The following is a 23,700-nucleotide window of genomic DNA, read 5'->3' as shown; positions in this document are numbered from 1 at the left end:
ACCGTTTCAATCCTCTGGCCAAAATGTTGGATGGAGTCGCAAGTTTTTGCAGGTTGAAAAGTAACGTAAACTGTGAGTTTAAGTTCAAATTCTCACGCAAGGAGGGGAAATGTTTTAATCATTAAAGCACCTTGTAAAAGTGAAGGTCACTGACTGAAATGCCTCTCTTACAAATTAACGTCTACCTTGATCACGCCTACTATCGAGTATTAAAAGCTTGTTTGAGCACGCATTTAACATCTCCAAATTTGCGATGATTTGCAAATCCGCTGAGCCACCCTGGCCAGGGCTTTGGAGAATTCTGCTGACTTCAAATAAAGATACTGAGTAATTTACTCTAGTAGCACTGACTTGCTTGTGTCACCGAATCAGCTTAGTCAACTGAGATCAATCGGAGAAATGAGCTAATGAGCTGAACATTAAGCCGAAGTTCAAACACACCTTTCGGATCAGTTGATTTTCGTTTGCCAGCAGCAAAATTTAACGCAATTTATGTTAAAATTTAATTTACAAATTATTCAGATATCTACCTCTTTTTATTTTAAGTGAACTGTTCTCTGCTAGCCAGACTAAATGGCTCGCAAAACTTTCAAACTGTCTCATAGATTTGCCTGTCTTACGAGATGTCCGTTTCTTAGTAAAGTTTTGGAAATCTGAAGACGCGCTTGGGCAGACAACACTCAGTTGATTTCATTTGAATTGTCATATTTTACAATCTTCACCGCAGACTCAAAATCTGAAACCAACTTCTAATTACAGCCTAAAAAACTGTACCGTAGGAACGTACAGCTGAAAGTAATGTCCAATCAATATCTTTCGTCTTGACTGTTTTACTTTAGACCTTTTTTCATACACTCGGCAAACGTTTGGCATTAAGGTAGTGTTAACTTAGATTTTGTCCGAATAGTCTCACTTTAGCGAAGTCAGAACCCCGGTTCTACAGTTAAACAATTTCAACATTTACCCAACATTCGTTCAACAAAAGTTGAACGGATGTTGGGAAAATGTTGGATAAACGGAGTGTTCAAACGGTTTCAAAGCCATTCAACATTTTCAAGACTGACAAAGGGAATGTTGAGGCGAAGTTGAATGAAAGTTTAAACCAATCTAAATTTGATTCAACACACTTTCAACAAGCTTTCAATATTTTTTTGCACTTTCAACAATGTTGAACGACCTGTCCAAACACCCCCGATATTTAGTTCAACAACTGTGTTGAACGCATGTTGAATCAAATGTTGAAACCGTTTAAACGGGCTTTAATGTGACTATTTTATCCACAGACTCAGAAGTTAGAATCACCTACTAAGTATAGATCAAAAGCAGTATATCACCAGAGAGCATTGTCCAATACATAAAGCCAGCTAAATCTACGTCTGTACACACGTAAAATTTTCGCGCCGAGGAAATCCACCTTGGGTTTTCTCTATTTTGATTTTACGTAGGTAAATTCAAGCGCGTTAACGTTCGTAAAATTACGCGACAGTGAAAATTCATCTTAACGTGTTCTTGAGATATGAAAACAAAAGAACCGTTATACCCTTACAAGGTTTAAAACTGTTACCCGCGCATTATTGCTAACTTAAACACAAAATAACGGACGAGTTACAAAATTTCAAAAATCGTTTGGGCGTAGCTTCATTACGGATTTCCTCAACGAGATGCTGTCCTTTTTCCAGGAAAACCATATCAGGCCCCGGCCAGGCCTGAATAGACCATTCAGGTTGGACCAATGACAATCATTGTACCACCACGCTCCTTTATACTGCGATGCACAGTTGTGTGATGACCTCCGGTCATTATCGCGATCCTTGGTGGTAAATGCCATACCATAATGATAGCTAAGAGAGTTTCCGGCAGTGCCTAAAAACGAACAAAGAAAAGCGTAAATTACTTTCACCGTACTACACACACACAAGCGGCACAACACACAAGAGACACAACGGGTTAATTCTACTACTTGAATTGGAGTAATAATTTATCTACAGGCACTCTATGCATTTTAGCCCACCATCTCCACATAAGAAACCGAACCCACGACCTTCCGACTCTAACCACTGTACTATAACAGTTGTAATTTTAAGCTTACCTCGAAAATTATTTACTTTGCTGAGCTGGTATTTTGCCGTCTCGTTTTCAACAGTAAATGACCTGTACTTTGCAAAGGCCTTTATTCCATAATTGTCTTCCAAGTCGACGCGAAGCTTGTAACTACCGCTTGCAGTCAGCCGGTGAATCTTATCCAGTCCGAGCCAATAATTGCCGTTCAGATTGCCGAAGCCCCGGTTGTAGTCATCCCATTCCCGCCAGAAATCTACAGAGCCGTCCTGTCTCTTTTGAAACACTGTCCAACCTCCACCGGCTGTTGCCTGATCACAAAACACGTCGAATTCACCCAAACCATCAGGATCGATTTTGTAGACTTTACTTCTCCATTTACCGGATTTGTAAATCTCGGCGCAGTTCTTCGGGTAACTGCTGAAAATTGTGTATCAAAAGCATTGGACTTGCTACTCTTTCCTTAAAGCATCACAAAAACGAGAAAACAGATCAACAGATATTAAAGATGTCTTTTGTTGTTGTTGCGGTTGTTGTTGTTGATAAAATCACTTACCCGTGGTAGGTTTGGGGGTAGGAATCGGCCTTGAAGTTGTTGGTACTAAAAAAGGACAGTCATATAAGAACATGTTACCCTGTTAGTCTTAATTTCCTCAAAGCATCATGGAAACTAGAAACAGATCAATAGATATTAAAAATGTTTGTTGTTGTTGTTGTTGTCAATCACTTTTCTGAGGGCCAGGTAGGTTTGGAGGTAGGAATCGGCCTTGAAGTTGTTGGTACTAAAAATTGACAGTCATATAAGAACATGTTATCCATTTTTATGTGTAAGTCACTTCATAAAAAAAAATTGAAAATCGTATATTATTCTGTGAGTGATACAGGCAAACTTGGAAAGCACTCGGCCATAGCTCACACGTAAAAATTGTTTCAAAAAATCGTGGTTTAAAAGCATTGAACTTGTTACTCTTTCCTTAAAGAATCACGGAAACTAAAAAACAAATCAATAGATATTAAAAATGTTTTTTTGTTATTCACTTACTTGTGGGGAAGGTAGGTTTGTGGGTAGGAATCGGCCTTGAAGATGTTGGTACTAGAAAATGAAAGTCATATAAAAACATGTTACCCCTTTCTCGTGTGGAAGTCACTTCATAATAAGAATGCTGTATTATTCTGTGAGTGCTCTTGATATGACATAATGTAATTGGCACGTTGCGGACTTCAAAGGAAACACCAAGTCTCATTGCCATAGCTTTATACTTACGAAGTTATGGAGTGGGATCGAGGAGGGGGGAACCTGGGAGACAAAAAATGCCCCAGTTTAGGTGGGGTTACATGCAGATTGTCATCATGATTTAAAAGGAACATTTTTCGAGTTCACAAAACAGTGATATTTAATTCCAACCTGTTCCACCTTGGCTCCCAGTTTGATTTCCCTTCAGCGCCATAATTTCTTCTTTTAATTCGGCCGGTAGTTGTTTCATTTCAGGAAGCAGACCATTTCCCGCCGGGCCTCCTGTGAGGTTTTCTCTCAGTACCTTTACTTCTTCCTTCAATCCGGCGGCCTGTTGTTTTACTTCAGAAAACAGACCATTTAAACTGCTGCCACTGGTAAGGTTTTCTTTCAGTTCTTTGATATCTCCCAATATTTCTGCAAGTAGTTGTCGCATCTCTGAGGACAACTCGTCTGTTATATTTACCTTCAAGGACCAAATTTCTTGTTTTATTTGGGACAGTTGCTGTTTTATTTCTTTGCAGTTTGGTCCTGTGTAATAATTGTTAATCATATCAGACTGTGCCTTCTTCAAGTCGTTGCAAGAGAAAATAAGGGACAGAGAGGGAGGCTCCCAGTCCACGCCTTGGGATATGTCGATTCCACTATAGTTATAAATAGTTTTAGACGGAAAAGGAAGTTTGTTTTCCGAGACGTCCGCATGAAGGCTAACCTCGATCTGATGTGGTTAGTCAAAGCAAAATAATGGCGGACAGCGTTGAGATAAGTTTTGTCGATGAAAACGACTTCCGAAAAGTAGGGAAATGGTATTTCTGGAGCGAGAATTCACAGTGGGAAATATGCTCCACAATTTCTTCAGATTCAAACGACTCGCTGGCGGGCATATCAGATTTTAGCGCAGAAATTGAGTCCGAAACGGGCAGCGATTCAGGTGATATTTCTTCGCACGATGGTAGCAAAAGCGACACGGACAGTGATTATGTTGGGGAACCCTCGACATCAGCAGGCAGCAGGAGAGGAAAGACGTATAAAAATAAGAAACAAAAAGGAAAAGAGTGCTCTGGTGGCAAACAGGGGAGGAGTGCTCGCGTTGCCAAAAGTGAAAGTGCCAATTCGAGCAATGCGCCCAAACAAAGCCAGAATCGAAGATCACAGCGTGGAAAGAAAAAACCAAAGGCGCTCACCAGGAACGAACTGGATGAGCTCGGTAAAAAGCTAGAAGGCAAACGTCCCATGTGTTGGAAATTTGTGTCAGAAAGACTCGCAAAGCAGTACGTTATGAAGCATTACAAAACACATCGTCAGCTTATTGAGGAAATTCTTGATGATCGCTACAATGAACTTCGTGATCTAGTACACCATATGTTCTCATTTTACGTACAACTCGTTTCAGAAATTGCAAAGGCCGTTAAAAAAGACAGAAAGGCTCACTTGTCATTGCGCTGGATGAAAAGTTTGAACAGCTACTTGGATAGTTCATCCAATAATTCAAAGGTATGCAATGCAGTGTTCCACGATTTGGCAAATGAATATTCATCGAGTACGATTCGAGCAGTCACAGGCATTTTGCATTCCCTAGTTTATGATTTTGCACAGACAGAGTCTTACAATTTTTCTCAGCCGCTTGATATTCACCAGGATATTACACCTGAGGATGATGTCGCCTTATATCGAATGTCTGGTGCAGCTCTTTGCCAAATGATAAAACTGAGAAAAGATACTTTATCAGAAAAGAAAGGAAAAAGAAAAACGACACCTGACAGTAGAAGCCAAATGGAAATGGAGCTCGATTTTCTCATTAAGCTGAAAGAAACAGACAAAAGCCATGTTCCAGAGGCTCTCAATATTCTTGATGAAGGTCATTTGACCTTTGTCAAAAAAGAATTTCTAAACTTTGTAAGAGAGGCAGATTAATGAATATCAGAGAATATGTGAATGAGCGAAGCTTAAAGAAACACAAGAGTAACTTTTTGGAAGTTGTACACTTCAATGTTTACAATGATGAACAATTGTTGAAATCATTCAAATGGTCAGCAGAGAAGTGTGGAGCATCAACTAAGGATGTCAAGTCTAATGTGATTGACAAGGTGTACAGTGACATGCTTCATAAACTGTGCAACACCAGAACAAAGGAATTCTTCAGAGGGAAATTTGAAAAGGACTTGGCCACATCAGGTAAAGTTGTAGAAGCTGACCAATCCCTGAGAGATAATCTCAAAACATTTAGCGTTGCTAAAAAGAGATAGGATATACCTGTATATTTTGTCTAGTGAGGAAGTGTCAGTTATGCATACATGTGTATACGTCATCGGCTTTCTTCTTGGGTCAACTCCTAGTAAACCACAGGCCACCTATTTGGTGAAGGGGAAATCTTACGAGAGGAATTCCCCTGGATTCCATTTTCCAGTGCACACAGTTATTGACAATTAATTAACTCAATCAGTCCTGTAAATTTATCTTGTACCCTGTTAATCCTCCGATGAAGTTTTGAATTGTCCTACCCTTACAAACCCCTTATGTATGTTCGTTAACATGGCAGTTCCTGTGGTTCCCAAGGTCATTAACATATTCCTCATTAACATATTCCTTTGTTTCCCAAGCACCAATCCTAAGAGGAACCTGCCAGGTGATGTGCATAATTAACCTTTTAAGCCCTATGGTGGGGACAAAAATTCCCCATAACCCTTTAAGCCCCCAATAGTGATCAGCCTCTTGTTTCTCCTTACAATATCACTACATAATCTGACATACAGGTCATGAGAATAAAGGAAATGATCACCAAAGATAAATTGTCTTGATGTTGAAACAACTTCTCCTAACTTGTCTTAAAAAATAAACAAAGACCATTGAGGAGAATTTTCATGTTGATACTGGGGCTTAAAGGGTTAATTGTCTCCATACATTGCATATGTTACTAGACAGGATAAAATATTCAACTTCTAGACAAATTCCCAAATGGTTATCATTTTGGTCAATTTGCATGACTTGTTTGGTGGATTATGTATTGGTTAAGAAAGGAGAAACTTGATTTTGATCCATCTTGGGATTCAAAGACCCAAGGAAATATCTCAAACAAGCAATTTTAGATGTTCTCAGTTGTTTTGTTACATTGTAGAAGGTCAAGGTTTATTACCTTCTGATCATACATGTACATAATTTATATATTAAGTTGTGTAATATTTTCATTTTGTATGTACTCAACTCCTTTCTTTCCTGTTGTTCAATAAAAATCTGCCTAAATAAAATTTTGCACTTTATTCCTTTTCTACAGTACATCTATTACAACATTGGAGTATTTTGTACATTAAAATATTGGGTCTATGGATGGGGAATTAAAAGTGATACAGTAAACATCAACCATTGAAAAAACTCTTTAGTTAGCAAAACATGAAAAGTTTTTGGACATCATGTGTGTATGGTATAAATTAGTAGCATTCCTTACAGTGACAAGAGTAATCTGTTATTTGTTACTTTCACATACTAAAACAAGCCTAGAATTTTTGATCCCTGCTTGTTAAAAAACTTAAAGTTTATGGTACTTGACCTCTTCACTGTTATTGCAGAGACCCTATCATTTAAAATAATTAAGTATACCAGACTTGTAAAAGCAAAGACTGTAACTACATGTACATACATGTACTAGCCTGCGTAGGCTGGCGGTATTGTTAGCGCGCGCGAAAGAAAGTTTTGGCAGTCACTGAGGAGCCGCTAGAAGCGAGTGGCAAAGCCCCTCCCCATTCCCCTCATGGCTTCGCCGCTCGCTTTTAGCGGCTCCAATGGTACCGCCAAGACTTTATTTTGCGCGTGCCTACAATACCGCCAGCTACGCAGGCTATACATATGTACACTTGTTTACCAATACATACTTTCTTGGTGTTTAATTCGTTCAAGTTTATTTTTTGACTGGACAATTCAGCTATTAGTGGTCCTTCAGTTGTCCGATATGCATTCTACACAAGGAATGATAGTGCCATACCATGGAAAAAATTCACAACAGTTACTGTACGTGCCACCAGAAAGGAACCAGTCTGAATTTCTCATTCTCAACTTGTGTGTTATAATATTACAAACCAGTTATATCAGAAGCAATTCTAACTATAACAAACTTTTCTGATACTAAATTAAACCTATAACAAAATGTAAAACATTAAAATGTTATGTACAATAAACCTTGGCCAACACCACTAACTATGCCTTAGGCAGTCATGAATTTTAAGCTGAACAAGAAGTCTATTTGGCCTGCATTTCCAATAATTGATGTTGGGTGAATAGTTACAAATGTACAAGGCAAAATCACCATTGACCACCAGCCCTCTTCTAGTGAAGACTGAATATTGCATGCTAGAACTATAAACATATGAACATGGATATTTGCTCCTTAGAGTTACATGTACCCCGACTTCTCCATGGACTTACTAGAAGGCACAAATAAATCAAAAGAAATAAGAATTGTTTAGTGAACCAGCTAGCATTTCAACCCTAGTAAGCACCATATCAATTAGAATCTACATGCATTGTTGGAAGCTAATTAAGCCCCCTATAACTGTGTGTTATGGTATTACAATTTTGACAACTACAAGTATAAGGGTTCGCACAGGAAACAAACAGTACTGTAAAATGTATACCCTAGAAACTAGAGATACAAAAGTGCTGTGAACAAAAGTTTATATCCTTAGGCTAGCTTATGCGATTTATTTCCTCCACTTGTTTGGCTACTGTATCATGCACATGCACTGTCTGAAGTCACCTCTGCATCAAGGCAACTGTCCCCTATATATGAATATTTGTTTCTCCTAAAGCATGTATTTGACTTTGTGTGTTTTCCCCAGAGACCCTTATATTTTTTGTGATCCTATAAAACATAAGTCTACAATGTGAGTTTTACAAATGACACCAGTTTTAAAAGCTGGCCCAGCTGGCTCGGCAACCTAGTCATGTACAGTCATATGTAACAAATGTAAGGGTGCATAAACCTAAAGATCCATTAAAGTATTTCTGGACCATCTTGGAAAGCCATGTCACAATATCACTACTGCTAGTCTGCCCTGCTGGTGCATAGCAGATGATGGCTCCATACTGACCATGAGTATGAGAGTCAACAATGGCAAAGGCCCCAGTCTCCCAGATCAGAAGTGCCACACTTTCACAGCCTGAGATGAGAACAGCAACTTGCCTTTGATGACAGGCCGCTCGAGTTTGCAGTGACTGGACAAGGGGTGACAAATCTCCAGAGCGCAAATCAAACCCGATGGGTTGATCATAATGAGCAATGTGCAGATCATTTCCGCAGCTCTCAACGGCATCTTCAATATCAAGGTTTCTGGCCTCCCCATCAAAAAGAAGGTCATGAAGAGCATTACCCTCAACCATTGAGTCAACAATAACTTCAAACCACTGACTTGGTAAGATGCTCAAGGTTGGCTCTGGCAGGGCAAGTTTGACAAACTGGTATCCTACCTGAATGACGCAATGATGGTGCATGCGTTGCTTCCTAGACGTCCACCAATAGTTGACTGACTGAGGTTTGCTGAGAAGCAGAACTGCTTCATCTCATTAAGACCAAAAGGATCATAAATCAGTCGCACAGAGTATGACATTCTTGAGGCCTCACTACTTGATGTAACCGATCCAGACACCAGGATGACATCATCACGATAACCACGCTCTGAATTGCTGTTGGTGATAACCTCTCTGCCAGTAATGACTCTTCCACGAAAAGATCCATAGTTGCTCGCAGAAAGGTTTCCACCAGCAGTAAATTTCAGGACACTAAAAATTGATTCAATGGCACTCCCATTTATTTTGAGTGGGCTGATGAAATAATCAGGATAGGCTGCAATGAACGGCACTGACTGAAGTGCAGGAAGCCATAAACCATAAATCTCAAAAGGTCCCAGGTCTGCAAAAAAAGATCTGGATTACAAGTCTTGTTTGTGTAAAAAATTATGGTAATTTTTTGGAATGAGCAACACATTTGAAAAGTAATATTTCTTGTAAGTGTTATCGGTTGTATTTCTGAATGTAGAACATGGAAACACCTTTTTAAGGAGTCTAGAAATCATTTTGAATTTAACCGGGCCAAGATCTGCTGGTTTATTTTTAATAAACTCTTAATTGTTGGACAGATTAAAATAAATGGAAATGTGAGTCAGGTGAGAACATTCCACTCTGTCAACATAATGATCAACCACATGCATGCAGATGGTATCTAATTTTGGCAATGGGAGAACAGGGTTTTTGATTATCAATTTTGCAAAACGGTTTTGATTTGTTTCATCCAATTACTTTTCTTAGTTTGGACTAATTTACACCCTCTTACTGTGTAGAACTATTTTAATATTATCTAATTTGGTCTGTTAATCGGTACAATGGTATGATTTGAATAATTGGATTTTTCTGTTGACTTAATTAAGTAGATGGGCGCTGCATGCTATTAATACACAGTCAGGGTCTATGACATACAAATTTAATTCAAGATTGGACAGTTTGAATGCCAGCACTGGCAATTTCAAACAAATATTGACTGCGAATTAAAGAAACAATGGGATTTCAAGAATTTTGTTGTCTTTAACAGTGTATGTACCATAATTTTTTACATCTTTCTAGCTGCCAGGCTAAGAACTTGCTTTGTCTAGCTTGCTTGCTGTTATTGGGATACTCTGAAGAATGGAAAAAAAAAGGAAACTTAATTAATTTAATTAATGTTTAAATGTGAATTAATATTAAGATCTATATGTCATATGAATTATATGTACTGCAAGTTTTCCTTACGCTAGCTGATACTATGACTGAATGACATATGCATCATACTTTACAAAACAAGTCTCTTCCTTCCTGTTATAAATCAACTGACTTTTTATGCATGGTCATCAAGCCAGCAAAAATACAGTTGGTTACGTACAGAGAGGACAGCAAGACATTAGTTGAAATCACTCCATGGGATTCCCTGAGAGAAATTTAAGTCTTAGTTCTCTCACCAGTGCCTTGATGACATGTGAACCAGTCTTTAAAGAAGCTGAAGCCCTTCTCGATGTTTTCAATAACACGTTGGTATTTGGGTGAAATAGTCATATGGCTCAATATACCCTTCTCAAAGATGAGGTGGCAAGCCTCCAAGTAGTTACTGGTCATTTCCACCATTGATGTATCAGCAGGCAATGGAAGCTTCCTTGCATGTTCTTGGAGAGCACTGATCATGTATCGTTGCTAAGGGAACCGCCAAAAAAGTACATTGAAAGAGAATTGAATTAGTACATGCTAACAATACCAGTGAAGTCTCTGAGTAAAGAATGTAATGGCTGTATAATTGAAGAGGTGCCTGGAAAAAAGCCCTAAGTGACTTCTGATAAATTGATAGATTCTCCTTCCAAATTTCCGTGCATTCGCTTGAGAAACAAAAGGAGAATTTGACCTTACGTCAAAAGTCACTTAGGGCCTTATTTCACGCACCCCTTCAATTATACTTACATGTGTACAAAAACTATTAAGTACACAGTGACTGATTAGTTGCAAAGAGGCCAATTTCAATTAATAATTTTTAAAAAAATTATCTAACACAAATAGGCACATAGATTTGGGGGACTTAAACAAAGAAATTTTACAAAGAACTTCTGTTCATCCCTCTAAGTTCATTGGATTCCTAATTGTTTTATTCTCCCAAGCCTTGGTGTGACATTAGAATTTTTTTCATTATTAAATCAAAATGGCTTATTGTCACACTGCATTCTTTAATATCTTGATAAATATTTAAGTAAATTAAGTCTCACAAAAGCCATCATCAGACCCTTTTAAATATCTTCTAATTGTACCTGCATTATCTTTGCTGGCAGAACATTCAAGCGGGTCCAGCTATCTCGGTGTACAAAGCTGTACCGGAGTCCAGGAACTCTTCTGGCCAAATTCTGTTCAACTCTTTCCTGGTCACGCTCATACTGATCAAATATTGGTTGCCAGCCAAACTGGATACCATCTTTTTGGAAAGATTTGGTACCCCTGGGTCGAGAACTGTACAGGGCAGCAATATTGTTTTTGAGCTGTGAAATAATAACAATAGGACATTAATATTAAACTACATACCAAACAACAAAAAATGTGTTTTAGTCGCACGTTGCGATTGCCAACCATTTACTTTCAAAAGTTTTCATTTCTTCATTCGCGAAGTCTAACTTAGAAATTGGTTCCATTGCAATGAATCCCTATGAAGTAATGTCACTGTATGTAATATTAGACTATCATAAAATTTTGTAGATAAGTCAGATGAAAGGCACTGATCCTGAAACACATCAACATTCACACAGAGAGAATTAAGATGAATATTATGAGGAATTCTCTGTATGCAATATGCATGCCATAGTCAAGTAATAATTTGCATTACATTACCCATGGGAGGGAAGCTGTTTATGTTAAAGAAATAGAGAAGGAGCAATAGAACATGTATATTAGACAAAAAACGACGTCATAGCTGATGAGCAACTGTGATGTTGACAAGGTGTGTATCTACATGTACAGTACTGTATTTTACCCAACAATAATTTATACAAATTAAGAATTAACACAAATGTTTCATTGTGTTAGTTACCTGGTGAGAAGGGCAGATTACCACAAATACTCGCTTGTCCTCACCATCCTCATATGGATTGTCAAATGATGCTGAAACAGCAAATGGGTCTTCTCCATCAGCAAGTCAGGCAGCTGCTCATGTTCATAGCCACAGAGAAGCTTTATAAGGGCTAGATTCGATGAGGCTCCATCACACACCAGCACTCGAACATGGAAATTGTACAGAGTGAAAGCCTGGATTGTCCTCATGACACACTCAAGTAAAAATTGGTGGTCCCATGAACTGGCACAAGTGAAATAGGGCCCAATGACATCAAATTGTGATGTTAGATCTCTATACACAAAAACTGCAAGATGTACGAGGTTTTCTGCTGATCGAAATCTTCACCCACACTCATGAACACATCATGTAGCCAAGGAAGTTCTTCTGGACTCATAGCATAACCTCTAATGGTTGAATTCATCGAATTCCAAACAATCTTGGACTGCACCTGTGTGATCAGAGTGTAAAGTGTCTTAAACAAAATGGTAGCCTACTCAGAAATAATGACAACCTGAAACAAAATTTTCATGGTACATATATGTATCAACAATTGAAGGCGTGGTACGTGGAATAAAGCCCTAAAAGGGACTCTTGATCTCCTCCCAACTTCTCCTTTATTAAAAGAAGGAAGAAGAAGGCAATTTGCTAAGACAATGCAACAGTCTACTTAGGGCTTATTTCCACGCACCAATTCAATTGGGTCACATTTACATGGAGTAACTTGCATGATTCTTGTTGAAAGCAATATAGCAAGATTGAATGCCATTATTCCAAAAAGGTGCCAGTTACTGACAATACATGTACATCTAAACAAGGTTGTAACACTTGAAGGAAAGAAAATTTGCCTTAACTTTTCACTGAATGACAATCACTCAATCAATCAATCAATCAATCAATCAATCAATCACTCACTCAATCAATCAATCGACTCAGTAATGCAGTCAATCAATCAATCAATCAATCAATCAATCTTCCACCTAGAAAAGTAAACTTTTTTCATTTTTAATTGCCAACTTAAATTATTCTCTCTGATATTCAAAAAACTTTTGATTATCTCTTTGACATTTCACCAGTCTGGAATCAATGCTTAACATTCTTCCTAATCATTTCAATCTCATGACATCTCCTGACCTTTGTCTCGTCGAAGATGAGAACTCCAACACCCAGTGGTCTCTTCCTTCCAGATTCAACTTTTTTAGCACAAAATTGTTCATACACTTGACTTTGATGGGCAATATAGCTCTCATGAATCCCTGGCCCATCTGCATTCTTACTGACAATTCGTTGCAGTTCTTTGCAGCAATTAAGGTAGCTGGAGGATGCCAAGACTTCTAACTGCACGAAATGCAGCAGGACTTCTGGTGTAAACAGCCAGAGCTACATGTAAACAAAGCACACAATAATAATTATAATTAAAAACAATGCAAAAACTCCAGGCAAAACTGTCCTTCGATTTTTTAGAGGGGTATAATTATCATTGATTTCATGAAGTAGTTGCCTGGGATTGCAGAAAATCAAAACACACCAAACATGTCAGTATTATGATTTAATTGTCAGGGATGAGAGAGTTGGTAAATCATGATCAAGTTTGCATCCAACAAGACCACTTGTAATAACTTTATGTTTAAAATAAATTACACAAATTATCATTCATTTTCTACCAGTTTAGTCATTTCGCCTTCAGTCAGATCTGCTGCGAAAATAAATCTTCACACAGCCATTTTAGGTCTGGTATCACTTCTTTTTAAGTTAGTTTTATTTCAAATGTTGTATATAAAAACTATTACTCCGGAAAACCCACCAATTCTGATAGTTGCTGATGACCACCTGTTGCCTTGTTTTCCAGTTTCTAAAAAACAATGGTTAGAGTATTAGTAATATGTTGCCAATGTATTTAATTAAGAATTACTCACTCACAGAAATTACTTACTAGTCAGTCTGTGGCAATTTCCAAAGAAAATGAACATTTTCTAATACCAAAATGAAATTTACACTAAACTTATGTAACACTTGATTTAAAACCTTTGCAAAGACGTGTGTTGTACAAACTAATAAGATTTAGCCCTAACAGCTGCTTTTTTATGAATTTACACTAAGTCTTACGTCAAGATATCTAATAAAAAACGTATGATGTTGGAGAAAAATGAAGGACATCTTAAAAAGGAAAACACGAAGTTGTTCAGACCGAAATAAAACCTCTAACGCTCTCGCTGCTCTTGATATGTAATAAAAATAAAATGAATTATAGCAGTTATGTTTAAGCCTACCGTTCTTGCGCTGATCTTTGAAAAAAGCTGCTTTTTCCATTTGCCACATTTCACGAATAACAGCTCCGCTTCCAGGTTTGTGGCTGTCAGCTTCGTTGAACACTTTAGCGAGGCCTTCTTGGCCTTCCTTGCAGGATTCCAAACAGTTGATGAGTGTTACCAGCTCGCTGTTTTGTTTCTCATTTACTGCCACAGAGCTCCTTTGGATCATTCTCTCAGCTATTCGGCGATAATTTTTCCTCTCTCTCCGCACATTCTCCTGCCGCGCTTCCTGACTTTCTGGGCTCAAAACAGACAGTCGTACCTTAGATGAGGCCTGTTGCCTTTGCAGTCGATCATTTTCGTCAAGGCTTTTCCTCTTGTCCCGCAAAACGAGCATTTTCCTTCGAACCAACTTGCATTCGCCACACACATCAGCCACACTCTCTGGCATTCCCTCGCTCAACTGCTGCTTGCGGGGTTTGTGCCACAACTTACATTTAATTGCGCTCACGTGCCGCCACGGCCAAATTTCTTCTTTGACATTGGAAGGTTGAATGCGTATGTCCGATATTATGGCATCGTAATCCACTATACCAGGACACATTGCAAACCCAGAATTCACTCGTATTTTTTCGACCACACGTTCCACAGCCACCTTGTCTCTCAAATCAATTTTTCCTTCCTCGAGTGTTCTGTAAATAAAAACTTGAAACTTGTAATGTCGAGAAGGACTGAACAGTAATCGAACTGGCTGGAAACTTCCAAGGTCTTTCCTGTAACTCTTCTCCTTTTGAGGATAAACGCTAAGAGCTGCACTGCTTTGATGACCCGATATTGCTTCCAGTTCGCACTGTAGCGAACCGTCGAGGTGCGAGATGCTGGTTTCGAGTTCTTTTAAGATCTGCACTTCGCTGGATTTATTAAGCTCTGCGAGGGTATTTTCATACGACCGTTCTTCGGCCTGCTTGCATCTCTTGGATAGAACGGATTTTAAAGCTTTTATAGCAAGTCTGGGACTTTTTCTTACTGGCACGTGTTCGCCGTACGGCACATCTTCGATCTTCCTCTTTCTCCCAGAAGAACTCCCCTCCTGAACATTATCGGGCTTTTCACAGGTTATTTGACTTGGGGCCCTTTCAATACTATCACCTACATTGATGCCGAAGTCTAAACGTCGGTATATTGTGCGTGGAAGGGGCATATTGAATATTCAATAGCCTTCCACGCAATCCGCCATTATTTTCACTGACAACCTCAGATCGACCCTCAGATCGAGGTTGTACTTTGTGCGGACGTCTAGGAAAACAGACTTCCTTTTCTGTCTAAAACTAAAAATAACTTTAGTGGAATCGACATATCCCGGCCAACGCCCTCAATGTCCCTCTCTGTCCCTTATTTTCTCTTGGTCGTTGTTATTTTCTACGAGGATCACTGACGAGTTTGCCACCGCCGATACGAGGTAAGCGCAAAGAATACCCTCGTACTAAAACGGTTAAAATCTATACCCTATTTCAGACAAAAACGGCTTAAAAAGCATACCACCTGCCTCAAGGGATCTATTTACTTAATATACCAAATCAGAGAGCTCGTACTTCACCCTTGGGAATGCTCTAATCTTCAATTAATAGCGACATGTGTCACACGTGTGATGACAAGTACCACTCTGTGAACGGTGGATATGCTCGGAAATTTCAATGATACGTTTCTGTCTGATTTATCAAAAATGTCAGACTGATGGTACATACATAAAATACCTCAGATACAAATAGAATCACTTACGTTTCTTGCAGCGATGTGCTTCTGATGACATTACGACCATGCATATCAGCAGAGCAGTTATAATGAGAATAGACAATATCTTCATGATGAGTTATACAAATAGTAGGCCTAAACAAGAGAAAATAGATTCCAATCCAAGCAAACCCACTTTTGAATGAAACTCAAAATGAAGTTACAGCAAACCGCAGCCGCGAATGTTTCCCGCCACTAACGTTCGAAGAAAAAAGTTGATCGTGGACACTGTAAACTAAAAGATAGACAAAGCTATTTTCTTAACTTGGGGCGAGGACAGGAGAAGGCTCCGCCCCAATCCTCTCGCGGTTTTCTCTCGCGCGTGAGACCCTAATTGGAGAGCTTGCTTGTGGGCTAGGGAAGAGAAAAGCAATTAGCATGATGCCAAGAAGTACTCAAGTAGTTAATGTTTATTTATTTTGTCATGTCACACCCTCCTAAGCATCAGAAAGAAAGAATTAAGAGCTCGTTTTAAACCAAGTCTCCCTAACATTGATTTTGTTTTCTCTCAGGTTGCAGTTTCGTTTCGTTCATCATCAAGCCGCCCTGATTGTCGCACTATTGTGTCTGTTATCTTCCCCTTTTATTTAGTGGGTTATGTAACTTACTCCGATTTGTCTCTTTCAGGTTGATGCACAGAGGAGGGCGCGGTGGCCCACCACCCAGGAGCGGCTACCAAGGTCCAAGGCATTACCGTGGGAACAACCAAGGAGGCGGATTCCGCGGAGGCGGATTTCGAGGGGGGCCCCCTCGGGGAGGATTTCGTGGATTTCGTGGTGGACGGTTTTGAGGTCACCTTGTACTCTCACACATAGATCTAATGACATCATTTTAGTTCTCCAGTTGCAGTTGAGCTAGTGGGAGTCAACTGAACATGAACTGCTATTTCAAGAACGTTTGAAGTACGGTTTGTTTTTTTTTCTGGCACATCGACACATCATTTTCCTTTGAGAGAAATGTTTGCTTAGAGATTGTAATAATCAAAGCTGAGTTAATTCCTGTTCTCTCAGTAGTGAAACTCTAGGAAAATCCCTCATTCATGGCTTCCCGGCAGGTATGCAGTATTTGAAAACACGTCCAAAATAAATAATCTTTTTTCTCGATCCGACAATGCGCAAGTCCCTTTGTCTTTAAACAACAATAAAGGTTTCATTTTTCGCATTTATACTGAAGGGTGTAACAGCCTGCAAATACAGCAGCCTCTAATCGCTCCCGGCCCCGATGGGCCTTTTGCGAGAGAGACCTCTAGAATAACTTATTCTTAAAAGAAAACACTAGTAGATGTGTTGTCTGCTAACTCCTTCCATCGAACGAAACTACAGTGAGACTAAGGGACAACTTCTTATTTTGGTGACTGGAAGCGCCGCCTCGAAAGCCGCTTAAGGCCGAGATTGTCGTCCAAGTTAACAGGGATTTTCGCGCAAAATGGAAGCAGAAAATATGATGGAGAAACGTCTGACGTTGTTCGCTACTCATTTGCGTATTCTGTTTTGGCGATCCGAAGTAATTTGACCGTTAAAATCATAGCGCCACAGGTGCCAGATAATACAAAACCTTCAACAACTTATAAATACAAAAATTAATCTCTCCTTCAGGAGTCGTGGGCAGTGTTGTCCATTGGCGTAGTTCCTTGATTTAGAAGCAAAGGGCTCCGTGTTCGATTCCCGAGGTAACGGAGAAATTTTGTTTTGGTGTTTAAAAAAGCCAACCATTCCGAAAGCTCCAAAAAATTTTCAAAATTAAAGCTTTCTTAAAAGGTACAAAACTATTTAAGGAGCTCAATCTTGCTGAGGGCAACGGCTAAAAATCTACTTAAAGTGGCCTAGGGTGCGGAATAAAACACCAGTGAGGCCGCTTATTAAGCCTTTATGGCTTATATTTCGAGTCCAAGCCAACCAAACACAATGCAAGCAATGTTTTGTACCTTAAAACTATTTACTTCTGCATTTATTTCAGTCATATAAACCTTCCTTTGTATTTGCTGGCCAGATTTCTTGTCATCCGATTCACAGATTAAAATATTGTAAGCAAATTCTCAGGCTTTGCTTAGCAGACTGAAAATTGTCTCCTTACAGAACCTTTCTTTATCATGTGTAGCTTATGCCATGTTATGTGAATCTTTTCGGGTTGAAAACCCAGCACAGCTTTAAACTAAACAAAAACACCCTTACATCCTTACAGGTTCTTAAAGGGACTATGTCACCCTAGGCGCATGCGCACGTTAATGAGAAGCAAGTTGATGAACTCGGAGATTTCAGGAAGCTGTTTTCATCTATTTGAATCGATCTTATCTTCGGAAAGTTAGCTTAAAACGTTCTTTAGTATTTAAAGAAGCTGTTTGTTGGAATAGTTTCGAAAGCTAGCTTTTGCAATGGCGGAAAAGCCAAAATCACCCGACAAGTTGTATACAAATTAGTCTCAACCGGACTCTACAGCGCGTGAGCCCCAGCTGACATAGTTGCTTTAATCCCTCTCAAAAGTCAATTTTATAACCAGAAAGAATCTTAGAAGTCCTTTGGACGAATCTTCATCTCGGTCCTTTTGACAGAGTAGTAGGACTGTTTCCAGGAATACCAAACCATTCCCAAATGACTGATTTGGCCGTTTAGGTACAGACCATTCAGATTGGAGCCGTAGCACTTATTGTACCACCAGCCGCCCTTGTACAACAATGCACAATTGTTACTCGATTTGTCATTATCGCGATCTTTAGTGGTAAATGCTTGGGCGCGATGCGAACCAAGCGAGTCTCCAGCGCTGCCTGAAAAAATAAAATAAAATAAAATGAAACCAAAACTACCGCAAAAACAACCCTTTTATGGAGAGCGCCCGCTTAACAGCAGCGCCAAATTAGCTACTGACATTTACTCGAGTATAGCAACCAACACATACTTAAATTTTCCATGCTATAGTAATAAATTATTTCTGTGTAGAAAACTTTAATTACTTTTAAGTACGTTATAGCTACATAAGTAAAGTGTGATGGCAACTAAAATTAACAAAAAAAGGTTTTAATATACACCCTTCACTTCACTTCCACGTTTTCAGTTAACTGGCTCCCTGGCATTTGTAACTCTTAGGTTATTTTACGCCGGTAGCCAGTACTCCTATTAGTGTGTTATATTGTAAATGCCTTTTGTAAACTCTGTAGAAATTAAAGTTTGTTGTTGGCCAGTTAACCAGCGTCAAGAATAGCCCAGAGTATTGGAGGTTTCAACAGAGTCACTTTGTTTACAGAATCGATACTCTCATCAGCTGGCCACTCGAAACAGAATGGCAGCGTAAAAGGAGGCCAAATAATAAAGGGTTGGACAACACAACATTAATAACTTTACCCTGGTAAAGGCAGTGGCTCCATGACGTGCGTAACCCACTGCGAAATTAAACCAATTTCGGCCGGCCAACGTTTTTCCGCTACAGCAGAGAATGTTTTGTTGTTGCTGATTTTAAAGTAATAGTCTCAAATAAAGGAAGCATACCTGAATTCCTTCCCAGACTCAGCTGATATTTCACCCTTTCACTTGCCACAGAGAATGAGCTGTACTCTGCAAACGCAGTGGCTCCATGAAGATCTTCCAAATCAACGCGCAACTTGTTTCTGCTGCTATTGGTCAGGCGGTGAATCTTGTCCAGTCCGAGCCAAAACTCGCCGTTCAGATTGCCAAAACCCCGCTTGTAGTCATCCCAAGGGCGAAAGAAATCAACAGAGCCGTTCTGTCTCTTTTGAAACACCGTCCAACCACCACCGGCTGTTGCCTGATCACAAAACACTTCAAATTCACCCAGACCATCAGGATCGATTTTGTACACTCCACTGATCTTATCACCGGACTTGAAAACGTCGGCGCAGTTCTTGCGAACTGAAGGGGTATCAATCAATCAATCAATCTTACTCCCACAAAACTAAACGTCTAGTTATCAGGCAGCCAGTTTGCTGCTACTTATGTCGAAGTTCGATACATTAGAAATTTTTCTAAGGTGTGGAGCAGGGCGGAAAGATAATGGAACATCAATCCGCCCTGGTGTGGAGCGCGCACAAGAGCAAATACGAGCACGGAGCGCGAGGGCTTCGTCTTATTGCGCGCGCGCGACTCGCGGAGTTGTAAAATACGAGGCAACAACCAATCTATATTTCTACTAAATAATGAAACAATGGGAAACGATAGCGACGATTGGGGATTGGATTGACAATAACGTAAGACGAGAGGGGAAATTTTAGCCCTCTAATGTTCGGGTGGCTTAGCATTTCATACAAATAAAGAACACGCAGTAGCACAAGAAACACTAGAAAACACTAGAAACACTAGGGTAGGCCGTGCCTTCAAGATGGTTTTGAGTCACGAAAGCTGAGGGTGTGGTGACTGGGATTACAACTGCGACCAGGACGCTTGTTTACCGTTGATTTGAACATAACGGCGAGCCTGAGGTGGAATGACGCCAATATTTTCCACAAGAAAAGGAAATTTAGCGGTGCAATCGTATGGAAATGCTGGTAAATGACCCGGGAATTAACCGTGCGACATTGAGTTCACTGATTATATTGCGGTATCACGATAAAAAAAAAGAAAAAAAAAAAGAAAAGAAAAGAAACGGAACAGCATTTCAAACCTCTTCCTGTTGGGCTGGCGCAAGTTTTGTTTCCTTTCAGTTCTCTGATTTCTTCCAGTATTTCGGCCAGCCGTTGTTCGATTTCCTTGCAATGTGCCCCAGTGTAAAAATTGTTGTAGTTATTCACATTACCCTGTGAAGCTTTCTTCGCCTCGTTATCCTTTGTAGGGCTCACCAACGACGAGTTTGCAAGTGTCCCTACGAAGTAGGCGATCGAAATAGCTGTCAACAAATACTTCATCATCTAGTGATGTTAGCAAAGTTTGTTGCAAAACTGTTAACGTAGTATTTGATCTGGTGCAGAGAGCATTCTTTCTTGCCTCTAAATGATATTTTAAAGCTCTTATATCACCAATCAAATGGCTTCACATTACATTATTTGCCACTTATAGGTTTTATTTGAAGAGAGCTTTTATCAATATCAAATCAGTATTACTTTCAAGGGGCTTATATTTTACTATAGAAAAGAAGAAGCACGTTTATGGGTTTTTAAATCATGGGCAGACATAGTTTGTGGAAAAGTGTGGTTAAAGAGTAAAGAAAAGTCTTGAGAAGTTAAACTTGGGATAAATTCCTTATCCGGCAAAAGAGGGAAAACGTTGATTTCGTCTCAGAGCTTTCTCAGGAGAGGCGTTTATCAGTAAAGCAATACCAGCTAAGGACCTACACATTAATAAATGCTTTCTTTGCTAATATTGGCACTAGACTTGGACGAGCCAATAGCAATTATCCACAGCAGGGCGATCGCACTGGCTCAGTGCCCTCTGTGACTGATATCACCGTCTCGGTGAGGATTCGGTCCGGCGTAAACTAAAAGCTATCAAACCCGAATAAATCAGAAGGCCCAGATGACATTCCACCAAAATTATTAAAATTAGCTGAGCCTGCCATTGTCTCACCCTTGACTGGCCTATTCTCATTCTGCGCAAACCTCAGAGAAACCTTTACCCATTGGAAGAAAGCTCGCCTGATTCCTGCTGTGTACAAGAAAAATGATGAAACTGACATAGACAGCTACAGACCGATATTGCTTCTTAGTGTTCCTAGCAAGATTATGGATAAATATGCGTTATTGACCAAGCGTGAGGCCAAGATGGCTGGATATTGGCCAAGCTCTTTTTTTGCGTTTTTATGGACCGAGACGAAGTCGAGGTCCATAAAAACGCAAAAAAAGAACGAGGCCAATATCCAGCCATCTTGACCGAACAACCTTGGTCAATAAAGGATTTATTATATGGCTTTACCTTCAAGTTAAAACTACAACAACAAAACAAAACAGGACATGAAACTTCTCTACTCGGAAATTAATTCTTCATAGCCGGCCGGTGCAAGATTTGTTTTCAGTACATTTTTGGATTAGCATGTAATCGTGGAAAACAAGAAATCCTAAATTATCTTAGGGCTCTAACTTTATAATGGCTTAAAGGGAGTATACAATTATTGAGAACGAAAAATTTAGATTTTTGCAAGAGCGGGAAGATTTGAATAGAATCCGGCAAACTCGCTATTTTCAGCTGATCGCACGGTGGCGTAAATAATAAACATTTTTACACAGTTTTCGGCTTCCAATCATTAATTCTTGAATGAAACAATAGATTTTGAGATTATATGCAAACACAAGCCGAAAAAAAGAGCGGGTAAATCAGAAAACTGGGCGAAACTTTGATAAGATTTTGTTGTTTATGTCCAACAAGCAAGACGCGGCTAAATTAAAAACGTGAGCTTCTTCGGCGAACTTGAGAAAAATACTTTTCTGAACTGTTCTAAACACTTAACGCATCTTCCACTACGCTATGATTTAAATACAGTCATTGCAAACCGAGAGAATTTATCAATTTGGCACTCGACTTGAGACAATTGTTTTTACAAAATCAACTCTATCTAAAATACTACACGCAGAGCAACTCACCAGTTCAACTCACATTCATTGTAGCTGAAACAACATTTTCACTACACCAGGACGATTCCATTCTCTTTCCTTTCCTTTAGGTAAATGTTGAGAGTTTACCGAACTTTTTCGTGAGCGTTTTCCCCCAAAACAACGAGAAAATCGAAGAAAAGATTGCATTGTTGTTGGGATTAAACTTTCGATGCCAAGCGAACGGGCAACGGGTAATCCCGAGCGGGCAAGATAGCTCCTTCTTGCCCGCTCGGGTAGCCAATCACAGCGCAGGATTTGACTCATCTTGCCCGCTCGCGTAGCCAGCCATATAATAAATCTTGTGTATCCGATACAGTCGTCCGACATGTTTTCCAAAATAACCTGGCCACAGATAAACAGTGGGCCTACCGCGAGGGGTATGCACTCTACTGAACTATTGCTGGTACATCTCTCGGAAACCTGGAGAACAGCAATCGACGCCAACAAAGTAGTTGCTGTAGCATTTGTTGACTTTAAAAAAGCTTTTGACTGTGTACCTCACGCTATCCTACTGTAAAAGTTGAACTTTCATTTTGGAGTTCAAGGTAGCCTACTATCATGGCTGACTGACTATCTAACTGACAAAACTCAAATTTCGGTGGTAAACGGCCGTCACTTGACTGTGCTAAACGTAACCTGCGGGATTCCCCAAGGGTCAGTACTGGGCCCCACGTTGTTCGCTTTGTACACTGATGACCTTCCAAGTGCTGTCACCTCCGGCTCTATTTTTATGTACGCGGATGACACCACCGTTTATTGTATTGGCGACAATGTCGATAACACTGCCACTTCTTCAAATAGAGCCTTATTTGAACTGAACAGCAGGTGCCAAGAGAACTCGTTAACCCCTCACTCGGCTAAGTGCGAAGCTATGCTTTTGATGAGAAAACCGCACATCGGGCGGCTAATTCCTGTGACCATTGGAGAGACACGGATCGACTGAGGTAAAACATACTCGTCTTCTGAGCATTACTGAGCATTACAGACTTTCCTGGGTACACCATCTTATAGATTTAAAAAAGAGCTTTGTTAAGAAGCTGAATCTCTTGAAAAGGAGTTCGTTTTTGAGCCGAAACGCCCTATTAGACTTTTATTTTAAAATAATATTGCCATCCGTTTTATATGTGCTGGTCGTTTGGGGCGGCTGTCCAAATACAGATCTTCTACAATCTTTGAAATTGCTTAACCGAAGAGCAGCCAGAATAATATATAACTTACCTCACGATACGCCTACTGA

At 39.7% G+C, this 23,700-nt stretch overlaps 2 protein-coding genes and 1 pseudogene across 4 annotated transcripts; all 3 read right to left on the bottom strand.

Annotated features, from left to right (window-relative positions):
• Window positions 1-979: 979 nt before the first annotated feature.
• On the bottom strand, window positions 980-16,032 carry LOC146486959 (ficolin-2-like). Of its 2 annotated transcripts, XM_085091037.1 has the most exons (6): window positions 15,923-16,032; window positions 3,464-3,823; window positions 3,101-3,151; window positions 2,611-2,659; window positions 2,090-2,478; window positions 980-1,863 (listed from the first exon to the last, which is right to left on the bottom strand). In XM_085091037.1, exons 1-6 carry the CDS (start codon window positions 16,005-16,007, stop codon window positions 1,616-1,618), a joined length of 1,182 nt encoding a protein of 393 aa, XP_084947163.1. In that variant the 5' UTR covers window positions 16,008-16,032; the 3' UTR covers window positions 980-1,615. The 2 variants fall into 2 exon arrangements, with proteins under 2 accessions (XP_084947163.1, XP_084947172.1); XM_085091046.1 differs by lacking the exon at window positions 3,101-3,151.
• Window positions 8,074-15,544, bottom strand: LOC146486960 (uncharacterized; annotated as a pseudogene). Its single transcript, XR_014858287.1, has 9 exons — window positions 14,162-15,544; window positions 13,696-13,743; window positions 13,026-13,271; window positions 11,871-12,342; window positions 11,101-11,325; window positions 10,270-10,498; window positions 9,889-9,951; window positions 9,137-9,205; window positions 8,074-8,715 (listed from the first exon to the last, which is right to left on the bottom strand). The product of XR_014858287.1 is annotated as an uncharacterized LOC146486960 (transcript).
• A 1,752-nt stretch (window positions 16,033-17,784) lies between the features above and the next one.
• Window positions 17,785-20,908, bottom strand: LOC146486958 (microfibril-associated glycoprotein 4-like). The gene is made up of 3 exons (XM_085091075.1): window positions 20,543-20,908; window positions 19,414-19,794; window positions 17,785-18,695 (listed from the first exon to the last, which is right to left on the bottom strand). Exons 1-3 carry the CDS (start codon window positions 20,784-20,786, stop codon window positions 18,439-18,441), a joined length of 882 nt encoding a protein of 293 aa, XP_084947201.1. The 5' UTR covers window positions 20,787-20,908; the 3' UTR covers window positions 17,785-18,438.
• Window positions 20,909-23,700: the final 2,792 nt, after the last annotated feature.

The sequence above is a fragment of the Pavona decussata genome, unplaced genomic scaffold (genome assembly GCF_977016875.1).
Source record: "Pavona decussata unplaced genomic scaffold, jaPavDecu1.1 SCAFFOLD_19, whole genome shotgun sequence".
In the NCBI taxonomy this organism is placed as follows: Eukaryota; Metazoa; Cnidaria; class Anthozoa; order Scleractinia; family Agariciidae; genus Pavona; species Pavona decussata.
Note: the sequence above shows the minus strand (reverse complement) of the source record. Positions and strands in the feature narration are given on the sequence as shown.

Bases quoted from the DNA above. Each gene is read 5' to 3' on its own strand.
- LOC146486958 (XM_085091075.1), bottom strand. From the start codon at position 20,786: ATGATGAAGTATTTGTTGACAGCTATTTCGATCGCCTACTTCGTAGGG. The intron at 19,795-20,542 runs GTTTGAAATGCT...ATACCCCTTCAG, and splicing joins CGCCAGCCCAACAGGAAGAG to TTCGCAAGAACTGCGCCGAC. The intron at 18,696-19,413 runs GTATGCTTCCTT...TTATTTTTTCAG, and splicing joins GAGTCTGGGAAGGAATTCAG to GCAGCGCTGGAGACTCGCTT.
- LOC146486959 (XM_085091037.1), bottom strand. From the start codon at position 16,007: ATGAAGATATTGTCTATTCTCATTATAACTGCTCTGCTGATATGCATG. The intron at 2,479-2,610 runs GTGATTTTATCA...CACAATTTTCAG, and splicing joins CCCAAACCTACCACGGGTAA to CAGTTACCCGAAGAACTGCG. The intron at 1,864-2,089 runs GTAAGCTTAAAA...GTTCGTTTTTAG, and splicing joins CAAAGTAAATAATTTTCGAG to GCACTGCCGGAAACTCTCTT.